The sequence below is a fragment of the Corythoichthys intestinalis genome, chromosome 15, assembly GCF_030265065.1.
Source record: "Corythoichthys intestinalis isolate RoL2023-P3 chromosome 15, ASM3026506v1, whole genome shotgun sequence".
Lineage (NCBI taxonomy): Eukaryota > Metazoa > Chordata > Actinopteri > Syngnathiformes > Syngnathidae > Corythoichthys > Corythoichthys intestinalis.
Window position 1 is genome coordinate 22,638,961 of NC_080409.1, and position 27,308 is coordinate 22,666,268.

Here is a 27,308-nt window from a genome sequence, read left to right on the forward strand (position 1 = left end):
GGGGAGAAAAAAAAAATCTCAGGCTAACATCATGTCAAACTCACAAAAACACTTTCACCCACGAAGCGCTATTACTGGACAGCATGATGTAAAAAGCTGACGTCAATGGAAACGAAAAAAAAAAAAAGGAAAAAATCAATACATGTTTTCTTTTTCTGGCAGTTATAGCATTAGTGCGAATTTATCTGACAATGGCCACTTTATTTAAGTATCAAATGTTAGGTGGACACCCATTCAGTACAATCAAACATTTTACAGCTATTAATATTAGTCACTTCAGGTTAACAAAGCTTTTCAAACAATATGACGGACAGACTCAAAATAATAAAAAAGCATAGAAAAAATAAATAAATAAACAGTGAATGTTATTTTTGCAGATGACGGGTAATAAATAATATATATGGCGGAAAACACACACAAAGCTGAAAAAGCAGTTTCTGCTCTTGCACCCTCTTTAAAATAAACTGCTGTGTTCTAACCCAAAAGAACTGTTGTGTTTGATAAAACAATATGTTTACATGCTGCCATAGCAGTTTCATGGCGCATTATGCCCCCGGACTATTTTTAATTTGTCCATTTTACCCTGGAGACCCCCGTTTGCAGACACTGCGCAACCGCTTTTGTTTCAACCCAGCCATAAAAAGAAAGTAAGTAATTATATTTATTATTTGAAATATCTATCGTTTTTAGCTTACAATCATTAATTGATGTCTACTATTTAGTTTGGAATCTCCAGGAACAAGTGGTCTGAGGGACCGGCAAAGGTTACAGGGATAGGGCAACTCTGCCAGATACTAGGGGCAAGACTGTTAAGAGATTTAAGGGGAAAAAGCAGAATCTAAAAATGTGCAGGCAGCCAATGGAGGGAGGCCATAACTTGGATAATGTGGTGCACCTTCTTCCAGCTAAGAGGTGAGCACCAGCATTTTAGACTAAAGGCAGAATATGCCGATAACTGAGACTGATATAAACACTCAGCCAGATACTTGTTTGACTGCCCTATCTCATTTTAGGACAGATAATTTTCTCCAGGGTATTTTGCCAACTATTTTTATACCTGTCTACACTTATGTTTAAGTTGCGTTTAAGCCCCCCCCCCCTTCTGCAAGGTACGCCGGCGCGGTTTACCTCTGAACCGGAAACTCATTACTCGCCGGCGGCAAATTTCAAAATTACTACACCTTCTAGACTGGCATTATTTTGTGATCACTGTTTTTTTTCATGAACGCAATTGAACGCATCACACATGAGCGAGAGTGAAGGGAGAGCACGCTCAGATTTCACGAGCAGCCGCCGAGTTGTGATTGAAATAAATTTTTAGAAAATGGTAAATGGTGTTATACTTATATAGCACGTTTCCACCTTTCAAGGCGCTCAAAGCGCTTTACACTACCTCGCCATCCACCTAAAACAACGAAAGCCTGACATCGTTACTTGGGATGTTACAATCGATGTCCAGTTGCGCTCTCACCACTTGGAAAATAACAAATAGAAGCATATGGTGTGGCTCTGCGTATATTTCCTGGAAGCCGCAACCAGGAGTACTTGTGCATAACAGTCACAATCCTGGAAGTGGCGACAGTTTTGACAGGCAGAAATGTCATGGAAGAAAAGTGATCGCGCCCTTCTTTGACTGGGGGTACCACGTGGGTCACTTTTCGGGGTTTAATTTTCCTCTACGTACAGTATTTTTATATACTCATGTTCGGTCAGCATTGAGTTGGGAGGGCCCAGCCCCGCAGCTGGCTGATCGAAAATAACGCAGGAGACGAGCTCTGTAAAAAAACGCTCATCTCCGCGTCATCCACGATGGGAGGACCACAAATGGGCAATGAATTGAAGCATATTATTAATACGTAGTTTGAAGGTTCAAAAAAAATGTGTGGAAAACAAAAGAGGAGCAGGAATGCCACATAGTGATCGTCCGCCTCCATTGTTTATGATGCCGTCATGTCGCACTACAAATGGCGACGGCATGACGTCACTTCCTTAGTATCTGATTGTTGTACGGAGATAGCAGTCCATATTAAGCGGCGGGTAATATTACCCGCCTACATTATCCGTCTAACAACCAATCCGGATAATAGGCATACTAGTGTAGCTGACATGCCGTACAGTCCAACTAATTACACGTTTAAGCGAGGCCATTATCTGTCCTAGTGTAGACGTAGCCTTAATTATGGAAGTATCTTTTCTTTAAAACACAAACTTCTTTATAGCGGCAAAATAGATAACCTACTACTAGACCCGCTCCTTCCTGGGAAACTCATTAAAGAGCTTTTCCAAATTAATCATCACCAACAATCTGCCGGAACCTGAGACGCACAAATGACAATTCTGCTCCATCAGTAAAAAAATACATACATATTTTTAAAATCCACAATGAAACAAGCCTAATCAAATTAAAATGGAGTGGTTAGTATGGCTGCGATTGGCTAGCAACCACTTCAGTGTGAAACCCGCCTCCTGCCCATAGTAGGCTGGGATAAACTCCAGCACCCCCTTGACCCTTGTGATAAGCAGTAGAGAAGATGCATGGCTTACATGATATCAAAACAACCAACAAAAAGTCATCGGTGACTGAAATTATGCCATTAATCAACATAACAAATTCCCTGTCAGCTATGTCAACACCGTCACTAACATTGCATGGTGAAAAGGAGTATGCATGGCTAAAATAATGAAACACCTTAGGACGCATTGTCTTTTGTTTGGGTGGAGAGGACTTTACTAATTTTCTGGGAAGTCTGGGGTTTAAAAATTAAAGGGTGAGTGCACTTACTGAACATGTACAGGGGGGGAAAAGGCAGACAAGAAGAGCTCTGGCAGCAAAATTACAAACATATGAAGAGAAAACTGCAGAAATATACTGTATGTGAGAAAATCAACACGCAAAGGGCTGCCAAGCACTGGCTCAGCAGCGGTACTTCCCCTTATATGCACAGCTGGATTTATGAGACAGTGAGCAATACTCCCCTCTCCTCCCAGACTCTGACACAAGCGGGGAAGTTTAGCTGCTTTATGCTAGGCTGCTGTAAAAATAACAATGATAGCTACACGGGTCTGGCTTCAAATACTAAAAAGTATAACGGCTGTACAGTTGGCCTCTGCTATTCGCCGGGGAAATGGACCGCGGCAAAATATATTTAGCAAACTCCAATGTATTATTGGTGCCATTAAAAGTGATAGAATTTGTTAAAAAGTTAGAATTTTTCGATATAAATAGTTTAAAACATGAATGTCAAACATTAAGTGTTAAAAACTCAGTCAGAGAATACAAATAAACAATGGCATTGGATTTCTGAAAAACCGCTCCACTGCGCAATTCAAAATTCTAATGTGATGTTAGAAGCAAAGTTATAATTTTGGGATAGGGTTATCTAAATCAAACTCCGAAATACTTGATTTCGTTAGAACTTTATCGAAACAGTTCGAAAATATCAATAGCACTCTGCTTTATTATGCTAGTTGCTAAATTCTTGAACTACTATGTGAACTAGGGTTGCCACCTTTCAGAAATAAGGGATGCCCCCCACGTGCCCAAAGCTATGCAGGCAGAGAAAAAAAGGGACATCCCCAAAACTCCTAAAATGCATAGAAATGTATCTATTCATTTATTTTCCGCAGCAGTTCAATACAGAACATTTAATTCCCAATTTCGGACCGTTCCTTATTTCAAGGGACTGGTGGCAATCCTAATGTGTACAATGCAGTGTATAATACAAAAGAGAATGGTGTTGATACCACTTCGGACGAAGCCATCTTACCAACTGAGGGGCACCAAAAAGGACACAAATAAATGGGTGAGCATGAGGAAGCACCTGGATGGATACTCACTGGTAATTCTGAAGGTTCAGGCAGAAACTCTGCATCTTCCCCAAAAATAAAATCTGGGGGCAGTTCTGGATAGTGGGCGTTAAATATAATATCCCCTGGAGGGAAAAAAGATGAAAACAGATTAGTTTAATAATTACTTGTAAAGACCAAAAATGATTTAATCTGGGGTTCAGGAGAATTTGTTAATGTTGTAATCAGAGAATTCTTGTTTCAGTTATGTCGATTGGGCAATCAAGTTCCTAAATGTTGTATTACAGTACAAAAAAATTAATGGATGGATGGTTTTGACATTGAAACCAAAACAAAATAGGGCCATTCATACATGATAGCTGAGTCTAACATAAATGTCTTGTTAACACAGTTTTCTGCATGAAAAGGATTTAAAAAAAAAAAATTGATTCACGCACCTAAGGTAATGAACCGACTTGACCTTCAGGAGTGAAGATTCTCAATGTCATCCACGTATAATTAAACTACAAACCACCAAAAATAGTAAACCTACATAAATAATGTTATATATTCATGAACTAAAAATGTTGAGATAATTTTGCAGAATACCTGCAAATGTTCACAGCTAGGAAATGAGGCCATCGCCATTCCGATCACATAACATGTTGAAGATGCGGGATCATGGTGTTCTGATATGTTGCACAATTCTATTTATGTGCTAAAAGACTGTTAAGTTCTGCTTTTTTGGTGACTCGGGCGACAGCAGGAAGAAACCATTTTAAATGTATAGATGGAAATTTCCAGTGGAGGAGGGTCAAACAGAAAAGAGCATATTTTGTAAGTTTCTGGAAGTCAGAAAGAAATGCAGTAGAAAAAAATTGTCTATACAACCTTAATGGAATGACCGATCATTGTGATGCAAAAAAATTAAACAAAATTAATTGCTTTCAAAACATAAATGCGAAATTCTGTAAAAGTTAAAAACATAATTCTTATTTTAAAGCAAATATAAATGTAGCACAAATTTACACTCTCTCGTATAATTGGGGATGTCGCTGGATTCAAAATTTATCATTCGCCTTCAAACTCATGTTGAATGGGAGTCAGCACACAGCTTGTGAAGTAGATGTGATTAAATGAAGTTTAGCATTTTTATATGGTTTTCATGCGTGTGAGCAAAACTCATAAGATTTTGCGCCAACACTGAGTAGTATGTTGAATTGCTCATAATTTCCCCCACCTTGAATAAGGATACATAGTTCCAGCTGAAGAAAAAAACTGCCAATGTATGACGCTGCCACCTCCATGCTTGATTTTAGGTTTAAAAAAAAAAAAAAAATAGGATCCCTATTAAGTAGTCCAGGTGTAAAAAGTTATGTGGAAGTTAGAAAAAAAAACCTAAGACTAAAATATGTATATTTTGTATAATAAAACATTAATTTGAATAGGAGCACACCTATTTTACACTTTATATACTGGAATCGATCCAGGTAAAAATGTCGGATTCAATGGACTATGCTATCATCCATTTTATTTTCTCCTTTAATCTGTACAGGGGAGGGCCTATCCCCTGCGCCACATATAGTCAAAACCTGTCAATAAGGTACCAAAGCAGTTCGTAGTGTCTTACAATGTACAGTGCAGGAAAAGGCACTAATTATTTTTTGTGGTACCAGGCAAAGTGGTGGAGCGGAGAGTTTGAATTGAATGAATCTGTCCTAATTCTACCACGCTTTGGCACGCTAGGAGAGGAATGGCCCATAAACTGGCAGACACCAACCTGCAGCCCTGCATCCTTGATTAAACAAACATTCATCCTCAGGCCAAAGCACAGGAACGTACAACAGCTGCAGAGCTTTCACGTGCTACGAAGGAATGCCAATGGCCTGTTTTTTGTTTACTTACAAGTTGCAGCCTACACGTCTCAGAGAATTAAACACAGCTTCCAAAAACCATGACAGTATAAAGACAGGTTAGTTTCTGCTTCACTATCAGACCACTAATAACGAATTTGATATTTGCCTGGATAAAGTAACCAAAATCAAACTAATTTGGTAATTTTAATGTAATTTTTTACATAATAATTTCATACATTTGTGAAATTTGTTATAATAAGCAGTATAGAAGACGGGTTGATGAAGGGATTACCTGTTTGTTAGCAGTACAGAGTAAAATCATGTTGATGTAGACATAATAAAAACTAGGTTTTGTAATATGGTAAATGGTTGCCCATAATCGAACTTGGTTTAGAAAGCCCAAAATACAATGAATAATGAATAATAATAATAATGAATTCTCCATTCTTCGTGTAGGATTCAGGCGATGCCATTAAAGCTTGTTTCTCCAATAGATATGTATACGATAGTGGGTAACCAATGCGTGAAGCGTAGACGAGACAATAATTAATAATATAATAATGAAGTACTCTCATTTGAATGGCTAAAACACTACTGGCATTTCAAAAATGTCAGAGAATAGCAATTTTGCCTGCTTTCTACAAATATTGTCAATTACTGATGTTTTTTTCCTCTAGTATACATCATAAAAATCAAATTCAACTTTTTTTTATATTTCTAAACGAGATCCTTTCCACTGAGATGCATTTGATCAAAACCTTGTCTTGTACTTTAAATTCTAAAGTCTATAAAAATGTTTAGCTGGATCATGCCTTGATCCATTTGCATCACCATCCATTGCATTTATCTGTAGTGATGCTTTTCAACATAATATAGAGCTCTTCAATTAGTGTTGGTTTTGGAGGCATCAACCCCCCACAGTTGTTAACCAGTACTACAAAATGTATCCTCTTGGCCAGTCCTAACAGTCCACATAGTTTCCTAATAAAGTTGGCTTAAGGTTATCATACCGTCAGAATATCATACCGGCACATGCCGAGTGAATGTCTTTGCAGCAGTCCGTTATACACACAGTGTTTTTGCAGTGTCCTACATTAACTTACCATCATGTGAAATTTATCATGTAAAATGTCAATTGAGTGTCAAATGACATTTATAAGCCCATCCTTTAAGAATTCATCTGAACCTAAACCATGACATTACCTCAGCTGTTCACAGATGATGATGTACGTTTGGGATCATAGGCAGATGCTTAATTTTTCCTAACTTAAGCCTTCCCATCACTTTAATCAACATTAATCTTAATATAAACTGCGCATAAAACTTTGTCTAGCATTTCTGAGGTGAATTCCATCTTGGTCATACAAATTACGAATAGCTGTACTGGCTATGGTTGGAATTGGACCCCCCAATTTTTTAAAATCTTTTTTTTTGGCATTAAAACCAGCATGTTTCTTGAGTTGGACAACCACCAAATTTGGCAAACATTATAAGGACATACTGAGGAAAATAATGTACATTTGTTGTACGTCATTAATGCTGCAACAATTAATCGATTAACTTGAGTAATTCGATTACAAAAAAGCTTTGAATTCAATTTTGCTGCTTCGAGTATTCGTTAAATTAAAGTGGCGTTGTAATGGTTTGTTTTGAAAGTGTTTGCCTTTATTTTTATTGATTGGGTGGATACATGACATGGCTATATGACATGAATCCAGCTGATCCCTGTTGGGACCAACATAAAGTATTTTTTTGTTTGAGCTAATATGTTTTTAATGCATTTGTAATTCAATTTATAGGAATATTTAGCTGTTTGTTTTGTGACAATATGATTTGTTAAGAGCATAAAAAAAAAGTTCACATTTAATGGCATTTAAGCTAGCAGATTTTTGCTGTGCAAGTTAGCCAATTATTCTTTTGTTGTACTTTGATTCTCGTTTATTTATTTTTTTTATAACTTTTGAGGCTAAGTTCAGGTATTTTGTTTTTTTATCTTCCTGATCCGATTCCTCGATTATTCAAACTAACTAGTGCATAGATTAATCGACTAATAAAATAATCAATAGCTGCAGCCCTAAACGTCTTTATTTTATTTTACGTCATTTTTTTGTGTTCTTTCTGAAATGTGTCACTGAACCTCATCAACAAAAAGATCTTGATACATTAATGTCCAGACCTGAACCATAAATGCCATTCCCATTGATTTGACCATCGTCAAAGTCAAATTTAAAATTGAACAATGCTGCTTTCTCTGAACAGTATATATGGGACATTTAAAGACGAAAAGATCACCTTGAAAATGTTTATATCACTTAATTTTCTGTCTTTTCTCAGGAGCTCTGAATAACTAACGACTCATTTTGTGTGGAGGGTCACATATATCACCTCATATGTACAGTATTTCCAACACTCCATCTAAAATAAAGTGAATACTGTCAAGCATGACACAATTGTTTAAGCTCACCTATCAGTATGGTAATTTTTCAAACTTACATTTGAGGGTTTCTCCCGCATAAGGGATGTGAAGTTTGAAGCGATCACAGCAAGGACCAGGGGTCAGAGATGTACATCTGGATATGGAAGAGAAAAAAATACAGCAGGATAGTGAGCAAAATCGAACAAAACAGTTAATGAACACTCTTTAATGGCCGATGGTGTGTAAAGCACGATTTACTTGAATTAAATATTTTAAAAATACATTTACTCACTTACTCATCCCATAACTAATTAATGCTAGGCCAAGGAAATAAAAGGAGAGAAGCATGTACAGTCTAAACCTCAATGAAAATCTACTCTAGACTACATTAGCAACATTATGTCACTTGGTCTTAAGACAGTGAATTAACTTCTGAGAAATCCCTCAAATGAGACATGAAACCTAACCCATTTTATTGGTCACTGGAGAGAAAATTAACATTAAAAAAAGAAATGTTTTGAGGCAATCGTTACGTATAATTATTATAATAATTAAGAAATGATTCTATTCACACTTCAGCAGGATGCTGAAAGAAGTCGAAAAACAAATTATATGAAGCTACAAAAATCACACACTTATAGTCCTTCAAAGAACACTGTTACCAGAGTTGTCATTTAATGAATGATTGTCAGACCTATTGGTATGTTCAAAACCAGTGTTGTCAGTAATGCATAATCTAATTACTTTCTTTCAGTAACAAGTAATCTAACGTGTTCATTTTTTCTAAATCAGTAATCTGATCAAAGTTAGTTTCCTTAGTGCATTAATATTTTATTATTGCCTCATAATGTATGTAGAATGAAGACAATTTTAGTCATGTACGAAGAGCATTTTCTAATAGAAAATGCTAGAAAAGTTCCCGGTATGTGTTTCCATCGTAACACTTACTTCCTGTTTTGGTCTCGAGTCACATGCGCTAAATGTTGTGGGACTTAAAAAGGCGTGGGCCAGGTGGGTGCACATTCGAGACAAGTCTTGAGATGTGTGAGGGAATGTTGATCTGTGTACATCCATGAATGAATGTATTTTTCATTCATTCTGGAAGGTATCAGGCAGCGTTAGGTTGGACTCCCTACATGCGCGGCCGTTTCGTAGCTTTGCCGTTGCAATGACGGGCAGTCATCGCTCCAAGTTGGCAAGCATGATATACATCGTATTCGTGTTGCCAATTAATGCCGTGAGGTAATGTGCTCGTTTAGCATCTTTGGGATGTGTTGTGTGTTGTGATTGTAAAGTGCTTAGTTGCTGCCACCTTTTGTCGCCAAACTAATCGCGATTGTGTACAGGGTACTTCCGGGTTGTGCGCGCGCATCAGCACCCGCCCCCCCACCTTTGTGTATTGCACTGTGCAAATGTATTTGTGTGTTGTTAATTATTGTGGAATCAATTTGCATTGCTTAACATTGGTACTACTGATATGCTGTTAACCCTATCCCAAAATTCAGAATTTATTACATTAGGCTTAGAGGCAGTTTACATGGTGACTCTGCGACACCAAGACGCAATGACTGAGTAGCGGAATGGCCTTGCGTGCATATGGTGTCGGCGAAGACGAACAATTCTGAATCCTGCCTCCAAAGTAGAAGAATTCGATTACGGGGGTCGCAGCGCATTCATTTGAATGGAAACCGACTTCGCTTCGATGATGTGAGCACTCGCAAGCGTCACATGGGCGAGCACAGCGGTGCTATTAAACATTAAAAACAGCAAATGACGAAACGTTGGCTTTAATTGACTGTTTTAATAATATTTTTAAATTTAAATATGTTGAATGTTTCCATTTTTGTGCCTTTTGGAGCAAAAAAAAAAAAAAAAAAAAAAAAAAACATTGCTTGGAGTGGGCGGGCATGTTTTTTTCCGGGCTGAGGAGCTTGGTGGGGTCAAAGTGCATCATTCGCTGTCTTCTTGTGAATCTGCACTGCCCCCTATGGCCTGGCATGAATACTACATAGTTTTCATGCGGAATTGCGACATTGTTCGAATGGAGACGGAACCATATAAATGCAAATTTGAAATTTTTCGTATTCTCGGAGAGTCACCATGTAAACGGCCCCGTAATCTTCCAGTTAGCGGGGTTTAATTAGTCAGTGGAGTTGATTTGTTGATTTCAAGAAATTCCATGTAGTTTTTCAGTTATTTGTTAGTTTCAGGGCTCCGGAGTGGCTTAGCTTGCGCGAGTCAATGGTGGTTGAAATTAATTCCATTGACTAATTAAACCTCCGTTTAATCGAAGATTAAAGAGCATACGACAGGAGAAAAAAAAGTCTTAAATAGCATTATTATGTGAATTAGAATCATATTTTGAGACAATTCGACTATATACAACAATTTAGCAAAGCGCAGATGACGAGAAGTTAGTCTTTTAATCTGCCGGTTAGCCACACCTACCATTATAGGGCTCAAGCGTCCCCAACAGGTGGATGACGTCTGCGGGAGACTGGGCTCATCGGTTTTACTATACAGCCCATTGAGGGGGAATTACTCAAGAACGAGGAAAACGTGACGAAGAAAGCCGCAAAATGTCATTGTTTCAGTCTCTCTACTCCAATATTTTTACAGGATATACTTATATCCAAGTATTTTTCCCCAATAGCTAAATAAATGGCTTGAGAAGGACCAGTCAGCCCGTCGAGGGGGAACTATTCACAACGAGGAAAACGCGACGAAGAGATCTGCAAAATGTCATTGTTTCTGTCTCTTTACTTCAATATTTTTACAGGATATTCTTTTTATCCAAGTATTTTCCCCAACTGCTAAATAAATGGCATGATCATGACAACAGTCTTGTGCTAAATGGAATATGAAATAATAAAAATGCACTTATTCAGGACGACATGGCAAAATTACTCCAGAATGGTCAAAACTGTCGACTTCACCTTTACTGTCGCACCTCCTGAGCGATAGTTTATGACACCTAAATCGGACATATGTCATTTCCCGTCCCCGGCTTCGGCGAATGTAAACAAACCAAGAGGCGTGACAGCTAGCCGACATGCTAACCCGAACCGATTGATGTTTCAAAGTCTTTGAAGCGGAAAATCACACATAACTAGCTCGGATTATTTGACATGACGACTGGGTTGTCGATTGTCTTCGCGGATCGGTAAACCGCCCGGCGAAGAGCAATGGCGTACCGCACGCAGGCTATTTTTAGACCGTGACGTCGCATCGTAAAGCGGAAGTAAAGCCGAAGTGGGACATTATAGACCCGCCCTCGCATAGACCCAACGTAATTAGTGCTACTTTTCTCCGGTAATCTTTCAAAAACGAACATGCCGATCACGCATTGCTTTTTTGGAACTTGTATAAACGACTCTAGACATTACAACACATGAAGGATGTTTTCTTCATACGTTTCCGGAAACCAAAAACTAGGGAGGAAAAAATGTGAAGACCAAATCAACTTGCGCGGACTTTAACACCAGCTCGGCGATATCCATTCACGTTTCATATGCAGTAAACATTATGTTGGGTTGGCATGGTCTTTCAGAGGACAAAGAGGTAAGCCATTTTTATATTTTTAACTTATTTTTTTAGCTTAACGTTGTGCCGCACTGCTTCTGTCTGACAATGAATGACCTGAAAAGAATTACAAAGGTATCTGACTGCCACTGTTACCGTTTCTGTTATATATATTAAAAAAACAGCATTAGTAAGGGGGAAGTGTAAATAAATTATAGGATTAAGATGTGTTATCAATGAAAAAATTAAAAGTGTTCGTTGGCTGTCACTGAGTAGCATTTGCGATCGCTACACAAAGCTAACTAAATTACCCCCAAGAACGGTAAGAGACGTAGGACAACCAGAGGATATATAAGAAAGACAGGGCTGATGGTAAAGGACAGCTTGTTGAAACAGAAGAATGTCATTGTCAGTCGCGTCGATAAAAAAAGCTAAAGCTATGCTTAGGTCGGCTCGTTTTTTTCGTTTTTTTCAGCCTTCGAAACTAAAGCCATCTCTTTAACTGAACATTTTTATGTTCTTCCACATCTTTGCCAGTCAATTTGGCACCAGGCACATCATTTTTGGAGAGAATTGGTAGGTTTAGCTCTGTAAACATCTCCTTCGTACACAATTTCCATTCATTTCCTATTAGGGACAAACGGTGGCTTGTCCCTACTTAGCAACAGTAGCTAATGTCATGAATATTAATGAGCGGAAGTGATGTGTTGCTTGCGGTACGCCATTTACAGCTCGTTCCCCGGAGGAGGGCGGCTGCAGTTGTTGTGCAGCTAATGTGCATGAGGAGAGCTTTTTACATGTCTATCAATGATCAAACGTAAGAAGTCCTTTATTTAAAGAAAGTTTGTCGTGTTTACTTTGTAATCGCTGTATTTGTATTTGACATAATACAAAACAAGATTTTTACTCACTTCCTCGTAAGTCCAATGCTCCCACGGTAGTAGGGCTTGTTTTGGCCAATATCACGGTAGAGCAGGGCGGTAAACCGAAAATTTACCGTTACCGAAATTCTTCACGATGACCGACGTAATTTGGACCATGTCGGTAAATTCGGTAATTTAATAAAAGAAGAAAATATAGTCTTTTCATCCCGCTTTGACTCTGTGTTGTTCGGCTATGTTCATTCCCCTTTAAGAAAGCAGACAGTGTGCTTACGTTTGGAGTCACATGGTTTTCAGGAAGCCAATCAAACAGAAGCCCGGTAGGCTAACGCTAGCAGCTAACGCTAGCGGCTAACGCTACAAGTAAACGGGATGAAGTCGGGCTTAAGTTAGCTTCACCAAACTTTCACCCGACATTAAGTAAACTCTTGACGGGTTCCAGATAGAGATGGAAAAACCGAGGCTTTCTGAAACAATGAACCACTTTTAAGACAATTGCCCTAAATTGAATCACTGTTTGACACACTGCAAGAGCCCCATCTACTGGATAAACAGTGCACGTTTCTTTTTAAAAGTAAAGTTGACAAATTGCCTCAGCATTACATATCTTCAATAGAATTAAGTGGATGTCGTCTATTTCAACCAGGAGATCGTGTCGTTATTAAGTGTGATTTACACAATTAAAGTTGACCTCTTTAAGCCTGTGTCATTGCTTTTGTCTGTGAAGATGTGTTCAAAGCAATATTTGTAAAACACGACAGTGCTAGTCTTGTAAGTGGCTCGTCCTAGATGACGGGGAGTAACTATGTATTGTTTATTTTTTGTAAAAATTACAGTACAGTAAGCACAGTGCTTGGGAACAGGAATATTATTTATTGCATACTGTAGGGATTTCCAAAATCATAAGATGTAAATAATTGAGCTGAATAAAAGAAAGGAAAGGTTTGTGAAACATTTTATTTTTTAATTAAGTATAATTTCTGGGGGGCGGGTGGATGTGTCGTATTTGTATCTATTCTAAATATCTAAACGTATGCCACTATCTAGTGTATAACAATGCGGAATGAATTTAATGAAATTCAAGTGATGATATTTTTCAAGTCATACAAGCTGTTATAAATGTTCACACAAGAATTCTTATTGTTTACAAGATTTTTTTTAATACTTAATGTTTAGACTGCATGTGCAATTGTTAAATTGAAAGCTGGTAAATAAATTTAATGAGAAACTTAATTTGTATTCCATGCATTGATTCAAATTTTCAAATTATATAACAGTTTGCTTGGGCGAATTTATCGTCATTTATCGTTATCGAGGTAAATCTGCTCAATTTATCGTGATACGTACTTAAGGCCATATCGCCCAGCCCTATATCACGGTGAATGGGAACCTTTTGAAACTCCAAAAAGGCGCACACGCCTCTCCCTTATACAGCAAGATTTTTCTGCAGCCGTTTGGCTGGCGTGATGCGAAAAATAAACATATTAATCCGAAAAATCTGCTGAATCCTTAGTCCTCATACACAACAGTACGGCTTTATAGTGAAGAGGACTCTCCCGTACACGTCACAGCGCCCTCCTCCTCAATGCAAGACCGAAGCAGGAAGTCACTCATTTTCATGGCGCGGGATTCAAAAAACTAAATAAATATAGCGATCGCTTCCACACGCATCCAAGCGGTCCATATCATTCAGGAGCATAAAATACAGCGTGTATTATGAAATAAACATGCTTTTTCGTGTCACATGCACTTTAAGCATTGTGTGAAAAATTCTAATCTTCCCCTTAAAATTCAATTACCGAAAACTCAATTACATGCGATTACTTTTTTCTGTTGTCATTCTTACATTGAGGCGGCAACGGGAGAAAAATTGGTAAAAAGTAACTTATAAATTACTTTTAAAGTAACTTTGTTACTTTGATAATGAAGTAATCAGTGAAGTAACTAGATTAGTTCTTTGAGGCTTAATCAGTAATCAGTAATTAAATTACTATTTGAAGGAATCTGTGACAACACTTCAAAACTAACCCTCACCCTGTTTTGAGGTCTGTGACTCTGAGGCAATTAGTGGCGTCGAGTCCCACACGGCCATTACGCACCACACTACACAGTAAGGGTCGCAACTCTGGTGAGATCCTGTGCAGTGCAACTTCCGGCGACATGTTGTTCATTGCATCGACCTTAAGGAATCTGAAAATAGGCAAAATCCAATATAAAAATGTGTTTGGTCTGATTGGTCTTAAAAGTGCACTATTTAAAAACATGTCTGACGGACAAGATTTCAGCATACGAATACGGTGAAGGTTTAAAATAAATCATTCTGGTAGTTTCATTAGTCATTTATTTATTGACACAGTTCCAGAAACGAGTGGTTTTATCCAAGAGGACAGTTGTTAGCATTTTGGCTTATGACTTTCTAGAGTATCAAGATTTAAATGAATATATGTTCCTCTATATAACACGCACTCTTTTTTTTTTATTTTTTTTATTCAACTTTCATGTTGTGTAAATAATATTACCTGTCAAAAGCTGGAAATGTAGTCTGTCTTCTTTAAATCTTAAATTTTGACTTCTGTGTTTACTTCATACTGCATTAGTTCCGGGTGCACTCTGTTTAGGTCCTATCAAAAGACCTTCCTTAGTAGTCTAACATAATGCCTGTTTAAAAAAAACCTAAGCAATAATTCCCAAGTCCACATACATGCCATGATAAACACATTTAATTTTCACAGCTAGTGACATAATTTATTTTAAAGATTTTTATTTGTCAGAAAAAATGAGTAAGCTCGTTGAACACTCAATTATATCATTCAGGCATAATTTTTGTAGTTGTCAATTAGCACCGTTCTAGCGACGTACTTCGCCCTGCATCATCTTCTTTTGCAATCAGAAAAGGTAAACGTGTTTTGTAAGTTTGGTTGCATTCATAAATATTGTCGTTGTTTTATCTACACAAGGTTACCATATTTCTAAGGTTGTCACATTACTACTGGCACTTATTCTGCGTAATAGTCTAGTAGTATACTACTTTTTTTGGTTAAGGATTTACAGTACTATTATATCTGCATGCTGAGGTACTAAATCCAAACTCATGAAGTATGGTACCAGTGACAAATCATTAAATTCCAAAGTCAGACTAAACCTTGCAATAATTAGCGGATTTTTAAAGTGAACGACGTTTGAAATCACAAACTCACAGCATAGTTTTCATTTCGCAAATGAGGAGTGACCTAATTTCCAGTCTGTTTGACGTCTGTTTCACAGAGCAACTTTTGATGCATGATAATTTAACATAATAAGTGATCAATCAATCAATAAATAAAATAATAATAATTAAATCATGCTAAATAACATCAATAATGACTGGGCAACAGGTTTAGTTTGTTGTTAAATTAGCTTCTGTTCATTGTTAAATCACCAAGAAATGCAAAACAAATTCAATTTAATTGAATACTAGTCACGAAAAGACAACATCTTTATCATGTCCACCACAGCGGAAAGATTTGTTTTTTTCCAATAAATAGAAGAAAAGGCACAGAATGTTATTTTTCTTCTGTACAGTGGAGAAAAACATTAAATAATCCATCCATCCATCATCTTCCGCTTGTTCCGGGGTTGGGTCACGGGGGCAGCTGCTTTAGCAGAGAACCCCAGACTTCCCTCTCCCCAGCCACTTCAACCAGCTACTCCGGCGGGATCCCAAGGCGTTCCCAGGCCAGCCGATAGAAATAGTCTCTCCAGCATGTCCTGGGTTCTCCCCGGGGCCTCCTGCTGGTGGGACATGCCCGGAATACCTCTCCGGGGAGGCGTTAAGGAGACATCCGAACCAGATGCCAGAGCCACTTCAGCTGGCTGCTGTTGACGCAGAGGAGTAGCGGATCGACGCAGAGTCCCTCCCGGATGACCGAGCTTCTCATCTATCTCTAAGGGAGAGCCCGGAAACCCTGCGGAGGAAACTCATTTCGGCCACTTGTATGCGGGATCTTGTTCTATCGGTCACGACCCACAGCTCATGACCATAGATGAGGGTAGGAACGTTGATCGACTGGTAAATCGAGAGCTTCGCCTTTCAGCTCAGCTCCTTCTTCACCACTACGGACCGGTGCAGAGTCCGCATTTTTGCAGACGCTGCACCGATCCGCCTGTTAATCTCCCGCTCCCTCCTACCCTCACTCGTGAACAAGAACCCAAGATGCTTGAACTCCTCCACTGGGGGAGAGGAGAGGGCACTCCACCCTTTTCCGACTGACGACCATGGTCTCGGATTTGGAGGTGCTGATCTTCATCCCAATCGCTTCACACTCGGCTACAAACCGCTCCAGTGAGAGTTGAAGGTCACGGCTTAATGAAGTCAACAGCACTGCATAATCTACAAAAAGCAGAGATGCAATGCTGAGGTCACCAAACCGGACACCCTCTACGCTTCGGCTGCGCCTAGAAATTCTGTCCATAAAAATTATTAACAGAATCGGCGACAAAGGCCTGCCTCGGCGGAGTCCAACCCTCACTGGGAACGAATTCGACTTACTGCCGGCAATGCGGACCAAACTCTGACACCGGTCGTACAGGGACCGAACAGCCCTTACCAAGGGGCTCGGTACCCCGTACTCCCGGAGCACCCTCCACAGGACTCCCCATGGCACACGGTCAAACGCCTTCTCCAGATCCACAAAACACATGGAGACTGGTTGGGTGAACACCCATGCACCCTCGAGGACCCTGCCGAGGATTTAGAGCTGGTCCATTGTTCCACGGCCGGGACGAAAACCACACTGCTCCTCCTGAATCAGAGATTCAGCCTCCCGATGGACCCTCCTCCCTGGCACCCCTGAATAGACTTTACCAGGGAGGCTGAGGAGTGTGATCCCTCTATAATTGGAACACACCATCCGGTCCCCCTTCTTAAAAAGCGGGACCACCACCCCGGTCTGCTAATCCAGAGGCACTGTCCCCGATGTCCACGCGATGTTGTGGAGGCGTGTCAGAACATTAAATAAAAGCCACTATTTTAGCTAATCAAATGTAAGTAATCCAAATTTCCCATCCTTTCTCATTATGTCATCAATACCCATTTTAACATGTCCCTGTGCTCCAGTCAGTTACTGTGTATATGCGTGGGTAGTATATGTGACACAACAAAATGGCTTCACCCTTAAATTGTAATTTTTTGTGTTTAAAATTTTATATTCCCCATTATCAGAAGTCTAAGAAATTCACAATTTTCATACTCTTTACTTTGCGCAGCTCCTTTTATATGAATATCATTTAAGCGAGGTGTTGTCTTGCCCTTTCAGTTTCAGAATTTCTTCAAAAAGTAAGCTTTCCTTACCACTTATAATTCCATCATGAGCTGTAAATTTTTTTATAATAATAATAATACTCTTTATACCACTGGTATTTAATTTACAACTCCATAGCGTTAGCTTTACCACTTATCCTCACGAGAGTTGCAGGAGCCTATTACAACAGAAGTGGTTGTCAGCCACTTGAAGGGTACAAATAGACTGACAAACATCCACACTCACATCACACATATACACAATTTGGAGTGTTCAGTTAACATACCATATCGGATGTGGGAGGAAACCGGAGTACACGGAGAAAACCCACACAGGATCGGAGGAAACGTGCACTGCACATGGGAAGACCAGAGCCTGGGTTTAAACCCTGTGCTAATCAGTTGTCCACTGTGCTGCCTTCTTTCACTTTTGACTCAATTAAATGAAATTCAACGGACCATAATTTCTATGCACGCATATTGCACTTGAAACCAAACACACGAGATTAAATTAGTTTGAGCCTGTGACCTACTGGTCTAAAATATCCCCCAACAGTTTGAAAAGCAAACAACAATATTATTGTAATAATGCCAAAAGAGACAATGGCAAAAAAAAAAAAAAAGAATGACAAGAACTATCTTGTTATAATTTTCTTTATTTATTAGTCTACTTGTTCTCAACTTATTTTGTAACCATAATAGAGCAAATTACAAAGTATTCTTAGATTCTAATACTATTGCTAAAATGGTTGTCTTGTTTGTTTACAATCATTTATTTGGCAGAGATGCCGTTTTGCCTGCGGATAAGGAAAACCTTATGAATTTTAGATGAAGCTGGTCAGCTTTGATGGATCAGTATTTAATTCAGGGGAAAAAAATCTTAGTTGAAAATGATTGGACAATGAGTATCTGAGGATATTCTTCGGCAGTAGAATCATTGGTTGCTTCTAACACTTACTTGCGTGTAGAGAAAAGACAATATGTTGTGAAATGTGGAAAAAGAGCAAGTAAAGAATCCTACAGCCAGCGGCCAGGCTTTCCAAGTCCTCCACTGCCGAGGAAGAGATTTAAAGAGATTAACACACTAGCATTAGCTCTGATACAAGCAGAGGATTGAATTAATTAAAGACTTTTCTTGGCTGCGGTGTGTTCATGTCATCTAGCATAGAAGTGGCCCCCCCACCCTCACCCCACTTACACATACTCATGTAAAACACCAACATGACTGGATCTTTTCCAACTCAGCCAATGATGAAGAGTATTTTTACCTTATTTGTTATCCCGTGAGATAGACCAATGTGTTTTGTTTATTTTAGTTTTATTCAGAGCAGATGCTAATTATTTAAAATTGGACTAGGAAGACCATGAGAGATACTTTGGAGAAGGAACTTTGTAACCAGTTCAGGGTGTACGCTGCTTCCTGCCTGTAGTTAGCTAGGGTAGGCTTCAGCACCCCCGCGACCCTTGTAAGGACAAGTGGTACGAAAAATTAATAAAATTGATAATATCAACAGCTAAATAGCTCCCTAAAATATTGTAGCGTAAATAGTTTTCCTTAATTTCAATAAAGTATAACAGAAATGTTAATTTTTTTACCTACCTTCCTTTGTTGTAAATGCCAAACAAAAAAAGACGAGAGGTAGTCCTGGGTTGCCAGTGTTTATTATGTCAGCTACTGCAGACTTCTTCTTGTGTCGAAGTAAAAATCAAAGTTTTTAATTGATCTATTCGTGGCCATTTTTTTTTTAAGGCCAGTATGCTTCAAAAAGCTCAGTATCTGGCCGATAATCTGTTCATCTCTAGTCCCTTTCATGTACAGGCCGCTGCAGGATATTATATCAATCAATTTAGGTTCATTGGCTGTTGAGACACTAGTTTTCTTATCTCACCTGAAATTCTGTATCTCCAGAAATCAATTATTATTTTATTATAATTATTACAAAAAAAAAAAGAACAAAAAGTCTGGCTGTATAAACATTCTAATATTCCCGAATGTAGCAGTAATAACTGATCATGTTATCATTCACAAATGAAACATATGATTTTGATGGAACAATTTTAGCCAAAATAACACAAATGTGTCCCATCAGATGATGACTGAAGAGGCGTTTCAAGTGATAGTGGTTGGTTCTTGCATGACTGACTTGGTCAGGTAAGTAAAGAGTAAACCCAGCCCCATAATTAAAAAAAATACTGGCTAGTGGCTATGGTTGAATGTATCTTAGTACGGTACTGCCTTATAAAATACAACATATAACAGTCCTTAAATTTGTAATAAGAATAAAAGGTAATACAAAACTCATCAACTTCTAAAGTGTAGGCATGCAGAAAAAAACATATTGGTTAAATTGTAATTTCTGTGAGTAAGTTAATTTTTCTTCATTCACTAACTGTATGTGCTATTACTTTAGGCCGAAACTTTGTATATCCAAAGATTTCATAGCATTTCACAAATCAAGATTAGAGTTCAGTCACTATATGACCTGTTATTATTGCAATTCATACAACAATCTCAGTTGTTAGAAATAGTTTGTGAGCTAACCTCTTAAAAGTGTGGTATAACTGCATCACCCCTCGACTTCCTGGGAACCTTGTGGAATTATTCCCAGTCAATCTAAAGGTGTCCATTTTTTCAAGAAAATATACAGGTGCAATTAGTTGGATTGAATATGTTTGAGTATCTCTGTTTTGTCAAAAACCACTAGCTGTAGATGCTTTGTTACAAAAGTAAACACATCAGCTATGAAGGTAGTTACTGTGATTTCACAAGCAGGTTATTTTTTCCCCATATTGAACTTTGGAGTCACCTCATAATTTTTTATTTTGTCACTAATGGCTTTCAGATCATTGAAATAACATGGGAAGAAAACATTTCTTAAGTAGAAAAGCCTTTTCTTTAATCAAAGTTTGATGGGCACTGTTGTCTGGAATATTCTACTCAATCACTACGGAATAAATCAGCAGCTTTTTTTTCTTAGTAAGTTAAACTCGCGATTGAACATGATTACGGATTGTGTTGATGTTGTGCAACAATTTAAGTTAACTATAATACAATGTATAACAATGTTTTTCGTAACACAATCAAGGTGGCTTTTTTTTGGTTCCATTTCCTGAAAAGTAGTTGTTTTCGAAATACAAGGAAAGAATTGACAGTGATTTTTTTTTGTATATACAGATTATTTTATTCTTTCTTTTAAAAGATTTCTATATATTATGAGTATACGTTAAATACATTATACACTAATGTCGGACAGTAATTCATTTTTAGTGTACGCTCATATATGACAATAGCAATTCTAATTGTTAACCCTAACCCTTTTAGACCAAATAAAATAATATAATTTAAGAAATAAACTCAGTTCATAGTATGTATAAGCCAAAAATTACATGCACACATTGTGGCACATTTGTGTGAGGATGTGGGCCTTTAAGTGGCGTGGCTTAGTGAGTGAGTCAGTCCAGTTGGCCGTTTACCACATGATTTGTGTGGTGTGTCTTCTCCATACTCCACGCGAGTATTTTCACTTAGTATTTGTGTGTTGACTGTTAGTCCCTCTCAATAAACATATGAAAATTACATCAGACAGTGGCTCCTATTTTTTTATTTGTATTTTTCCCCCTGAGTGGCAATGTATTTGAAGTTAACTCAGATTTTGGCTTTAGCACAAATTTAAAAAAAAAAAAAAAAAGAAAAGAAAAGAAAAAACAAACAAGTGAGGTAATATAACTGGGAAAAAAAACATTCACTGTGACACACTAGAAAACAAGGTAGCACTGTTTGCTGTAGGTTGTGTGTTGCATATTTTTTTGTTTTTTTTCTCATATGTATATATTTTTACTTTTTGTACTGGGTCTGTTTTATGAATATGAACACTTTATTTACAGTAGAGCACACATTTTAATGAATGTATCACATTTCATGAAGTAACAATAATATTAAGTATTTCCAAAAAAAAACAAGGCCAAATGACCTTATTATGCGTAATGTTCCACTGTATTGGATTCAGATGCGCCGTCCTTAATTTTAATAGGTCAAATGAAGTACAGAAAAGTAATAAGCTTAGGTTGCTGATATTATCGTTGGCAAAAATGTTTAACTTTTAAAAATATATATGGCGGAAAACACTCAGGAGACTTGAAGTTCCGCTCTGAGACACCCAATTTGGCCAACTTTCAAAATTGTCCGGTATGCATGTATGATACATTATTGAAAAGCTTAAAATCTTAATTTTCTGGGGGAAGAAAAATTTTGAACAGGAGGGCATTTTGGGGAAAAAAAAATGTTTTTTAAACAGCAAAACCCTATTTAGAGGTGAGAGCACGCGAGAGCAGAATTACAGACGCCATGACTTTAACGAGATATTATCGCGTACTTACCTTGTTTCGATCCCAAAACTCCATGTAGCATGTATCACTGAGTGTCAAGACACAGCTGTGAATGGCTACAGCTGGATTTTGGGGGGATTTTACGGGTGAAACATGGTAATATAATGAGGGTCGCGATGCAGAAATCGCAGACGTCAAGGAGTGGTCGAGATTTTCTTTTTCATATATTTACCCTTTTAAACTTTTTTTTTTTTCAAAAAATGCAACAGTAACAAAAAAAAAATACAATTAAGCGATAGTTATGAGGTAGATATCCGTGACTTTTTTCAGATGCCATTTTTTTCATTGTGACATAATCTTTTAAAAAGTTTAAAATATCTGAGTGAATAATTTTTTAAAGTAGTTTTTTAATGAAATATGAGACATCAATTAATGATTCTAAGCTAAAAATGAAAGACGTTAAATGATAAATATAGTTAATTACCTTCGTTTTATGGCTGGGTTGAAACAAAAGCGGTTGCGCGACGTCTGTAAACTGGGGTTTTCAGGGTAAAACGGACAAATTAAACATTGTTCGGGGCTTATTGCGCAATGAATCTGCTATTGCAGCATATAGACATATTGTTCTATCAAACACAAAAGTTGGTTTGGCTTAAAATACAGCAGTTTCTTTTAAAGAGGAGTGCAAGGGCAGAAACTGCTTTTTCAGTCTTGTCTGTGTTTTCCGCCATATACTATGTTGGATAACGGTAACATCATTTTTTCCTTCAACAATAAAAGCAAATAAAGGTAGCACAACATATCACCAGGTTTGGTGCAATTTATTTTGCTCTTAATTACTTCTCAAGCTTAACATTAAGAACCTTTATTAATAAGAATAATTGCAACTTTCCATCAGCAATGTTATTTTTACTTGTTCTGTGGAAAAGATTAGCTGTTTTCCATCAAGACTCCTGTCGCCACAAAATAGAGGAAGTAGTTTAAATTTAGTTATGGCTTCTGTTCTGGATTTTCATTGCTTGTCCTAAAAGCCTACAACATTCATCAATGATATATTTCTGCTTCACAACCTTGGAGCCATCAATTAAAAATAATTGTCAGCAGAGATCTACAGTACTTCTAAACAGTCTTTAGTTAATAGCCAGCTGCTATTGTAAGATTTATTGTCCAAGACAGTCCAAATGTTTACAGAGACCAAATAATTGTTCTGGTCTTTGAGAGATGATGTTGGGTTGAAGATCTAAAGATTGTACCTAATTATTATGTCTGTATGTCCTAAACTGTTCAAGTTGCATCATCCTTCTTAGTGGTGAGATTTCCAAGCCAAACAGGATCTTTTCCCACATTTTGTTAGTCACAGGCTAGGCTACTCGTAGTTGAAAACAGTTTGTCACCCTCAATGTTTTTAGTCAACTTTGGACGGAATGACAGGATCATCAGCTCATGTGGTAAAATGTCATCTTTAGGAGTCTCGAACTGATGACCTACATTTCTCCTATATAATGTTATATTTTTCAATCTTAGGAGATGTAATTAAAAATCTTTAAGGTGAGTGTTATGAACCATAATTCATTAAAGAACTTTTTTCTAACAATTAACTACCAAATTTGCCACATATTTTGCTTCCAAGAACAGCAGTTAGAACTGTAATAAGCTAACGGGAAATTGCCTGTGTTGGGAAAGTAGGTGCGTGTCATGGGGGGGGGCTTTATAGATGGAGGTCAGACAGCGGATAGCAGCGCTAGCAGGAATATATTTCAAGCCCTTCAAAGTGATATGCATAGCTTTGAAGTGGAAAATCCAGTTGTCCTTAAAAGTCAGTAGATGCGTGTCGCTGCAAATGACTGACATATATATTGCAAATACAGATACACAAATACATACAAATACTGTGCATAAATAAATGTCCCTGTTCCTCTCAAATACACAAGGTCATGCCATAAAAACTTGTTTGACGGCCATCACTGCTGGAGCAGAAGAAAAAGGAGGGCCAGAGTCTGCCAGGAGTCTAACCTATTGTTAAAGAAGTACAGCGCCCCCTACTGCCAAAGTTCACTGTAGAGACTTCTCGACTTGTTTAAAATGTATTTTACATAATTTACAATTTTAACAGCATTATTTAAAAAAAATAATAATAATAATAAATAAATAAATAAAAAAGAAAGAAAGAAAGAAAGAAAAGGCATACAAAATGTAAAAGTATTGGCATTAGAATTAGTCTTCAACTCTTGCAGTCCAGTTCCTTTCCCAATATTGTTGGTTTGCACTGACATCAAATGTGACTAGATTACATACAGATCAGCAATTATTGATATAGTACATTTTTCATAATATGGCGTGGCTCAGTGGTAGAGTAGTTGTCCCCCAACCATCCTTGAGCAAGATACTGAACCCCACATTGCTCCTGGTGCCATCACCAGTAGGTAGATGGCAATGTAGTGTAAAGCGCTTTGAGCACCTTGAAAGGTGGAAAAGCGTTATACAGGTATAACACCATTACCATAACTTCAACATCAAAAATCCACTTATTGAGACTTTATGAACTCGTTGTTAACATTTTATTGGTGTGTAGGCAACAGGGGGGACATGGATTTACAGAAGAGGCTGGGCAAGTAAAGCTTTTCTTACCATGGTGTATTTAGAGAGTACAGTATTTGCAGAGTCACATTCATATTTCCTCTGTACTCAGAAAATAATAGACTATATTCAAACGCAAATCAATTCTTGTATTTACAGTAGAAGTTGATTTAAAAAACTTTATCACATTATTGTTTAACAAATTCATTTTCACAGCAAAAAAAAAAAAACATCAAAGCATTGTGAAGTAATTCATTGAAAGGGTAACGTTAGAACATTAGTTGTTGTACCAAAGTTAGGCAAATTTCCAAATGGGGCCAAAAATGTCTTGCTCATCATTTTAAGAATGAGTCTCAAAGGGTCTCCAATGCCCAAAGGTGACAGTAAAATGGCATTATCCCTTAAATCAAAACTCAAAAACCCATCTGGGTAAAAAAGAAGAAACACTGAGAATGGACCACAGTTGGAGGGGTTGCCTCTTCCTGCATGACCAGGCTTCAATTGATGTTGAGTTGGGAACATTTTATGAAAACAAAAAAATGTGTGGAAACAAGCCGTTCAGATTTCGACCTGATTGTGATGTCAAAACATCATCTACTATACTTATGCCACACAACTTTACATTTCAGTGTCCCACATAACTATAGTGCCTTAGTCTCAGTGAGTAAATGTATTCATCAAATCAATGAATGGATGTGCCAGATTTTTATCCAGGTAGATGAAGGAAAGACAGAGGTAATAATTTTTTGGCTAAAAAAACAAAAGTTCAAAGATCAGTGCTCACCAACACTGATAGCAACAAATCAAGCCAGAGATCATGGCGTAATTATTGACTCAAACCTGAACTTCGACAGCCATCTAAAGTTCACAACTAAATTTTCCCATTACCACCTAAAAATATAGCCAGAAATAAGGGGCTTCTGTCTTGCTAATTTTCATGTCATGTAAAGCATTTTGAATTTTTGAATTACCTTGTGTTAAATTGTGCCAACCAAATAAATATGCCTTACTTTTTCGGCTACATTTCATAATACTGCCTCCACCAATGTATTTGTAGCACAGATGTTCTCACAAGAAATTACTGGATTACAATACACAGAAGCACTGCCATAACAGTCAAAAGCTAATCAGAGTGTGAATGTTGTTATATATTTCACTTTGTCAGCGTCAACTTTAAATAACCAGCCCACACTTGCCAAGCTATGTTTACATGCAGCAAATAATTCTTTCGTTACCTGTTTTTTTTTGGCAATGACCAGGTTACGCAAGGCCAAGTAAACATGTTGACAACCCTGGATAGGCTAATATTCTTGTACCCAAATATCTGGGATTTGGGATATTAAGGATTTGTTGCTGAATAATAACCCATGAAATGCTTTCGGAGTGAGGAGGAAACTCATGACTTCAATATTCACGATTGAATGTTTAATTGCCAGTAAAAATTACCAGGATCGTAAAATATGCAAGTAGGCGAGCAAAATTTACGAGAAGCTGGGTTCACCAGAACTGGAAAATGATAGCGTTAGGTAGGGGTGCACAATATCCATTTTTTGAAACCGATATCGATAACTTCCTGCTCCTCAAGGCCGATACCGATACGATAACCGATAATATACAGTATATATATTTTTTTAATGTATATCAATCAGTCAATATCATTGACGATGCCTCCCCTGAACAATGAACACTGATCTAAAACAAACAGAAACCCAACAGGTATCGTGCTTTGTCAGCAGATAAAACATTTGGTGCAACAGGAGAGGAGACTTTTGTTGTCTTGGTCTATGAAACAACTTCCTTAACCTGGCAATTACAGAACAGCAAGCTTATCAATAACCAAAAGACCTCTCAATAACTTCTAAACGTAACTCTGTAAAATACAAACATTTGCTAATTGCCTAGTAAGGTTTATAACTCAGTGAAGGAAAAATACGGCTTCTAGAACAGTAACAAGCCTTTGCATACTGGCAAAACAGGAGTGGAAACAAATGCACATCCAAATCCCAATCCGACACCAAAAATATTATCAATAGGCCCGATAACATATAATGTTATTGGATTTATAGGGATGAGTTCATAATTCCTATTATCGGACCGATAATTATCGAACTGATAATTATCGTGCACCTCTAGCGTTAGGATAAGCTGAGAAGTGGACCCCAAGCAGACAAGGATAATGGCCGGAATAAAATGAAATATTCACCTTGACCCGAATGTTACTCCACCTAAACAAATTCTTGACAGGAAGAAGTGTATTGTGGGGAGTGCGTATACGCTGCATGGGCTCATGCATTGATTTGCATAGTTATTGACAAGTATATAACAAATGTTTTTTTTTTTTTTTTTACTGGCTTTAAAGGGGTGTGTGTGTGGTGGGCGTGGGGGATATTGTACATATATATATGGCGGAAAACACTCAGGTGACTTGTAGTTGAGCTCTGAGACTCCCAATTTGGCCAAATTTCAAAATTGTCCGATATGAATGTATGATACATCGTTGGAAAGCTTAGTTTAAAATCTCAATTTTCTGGGGGAAGAAAAGTTTTGAACAGGAGGGCATTTAAAAAAAAAAGGAAACCCCTAAACCTGAACTGGAGGTGAGAGCATGAGACAGCATAATTAAAGACACCATGATTTTAACGAGATACTATTACGTACTTAACTTG

At 37.7% G+C, this 27,308-nt stretch overlaps 2 protein-coding genes across 2 annotated transcripts in view; one reads left to right on the plus strand and one right to left on the minus strand.

Moving 5' to 3' along the window:
* Positions 1 to 15,085, minus strand: part of babam2 (BRISC and BRCA1 A complex member 2) — a 113,020-nt gene extending 97,935 nt beyond the window's left edge. The window contains exons 1-4 of the mRNA XM_057859411.1: positions 14,981 to 15,085; positions 14,496 to 14,651; positions 8,136 to 8,212; positions 3,838 to 3,932 (exon numbers count right to left, since the gene is read on the minus strand). Of these exons, the coding sequence (XP_057715394.1) occupies positions 3,838 to 3,932; positions 8,136 to 8,212; positions 14,496 to 14,632 (309 nt within the window). The 5' untranslated portion in view covers positions 14,633 to 14,651; positions 14,981 to 15,085. The remainder of the gene's footprint in view (positions 1 to 3,837; positions 3,933 to 8,135; positions 8,213 to 14,495; positions 14,652 to 14,980) is intronic.
* Positions 15,086 to 15,302: 217 nt separating this feature from the next.
* The window catches only part of rbks (ribokinase), a 72,061-nt gene continuing 60,055 nt past the window's right edge, over positions 15,303 to 27,308 (plus strand). Inside the window, exons 1-2 of the mRNA XM_057859708.1 lie at positions 15,303 to 15,356; positions 19,830 to 19,891. Coding sequence (XP_057715691.1) covers positions 19,830 to 19,891 — 62 coding nt within the window. The 5' untranslated portion in view covers positions 15,303 to 15,356. The remainder of the gene's footprint in view (positions 15,357 to 19,829; positions 19,892 to 27,308) is intronic.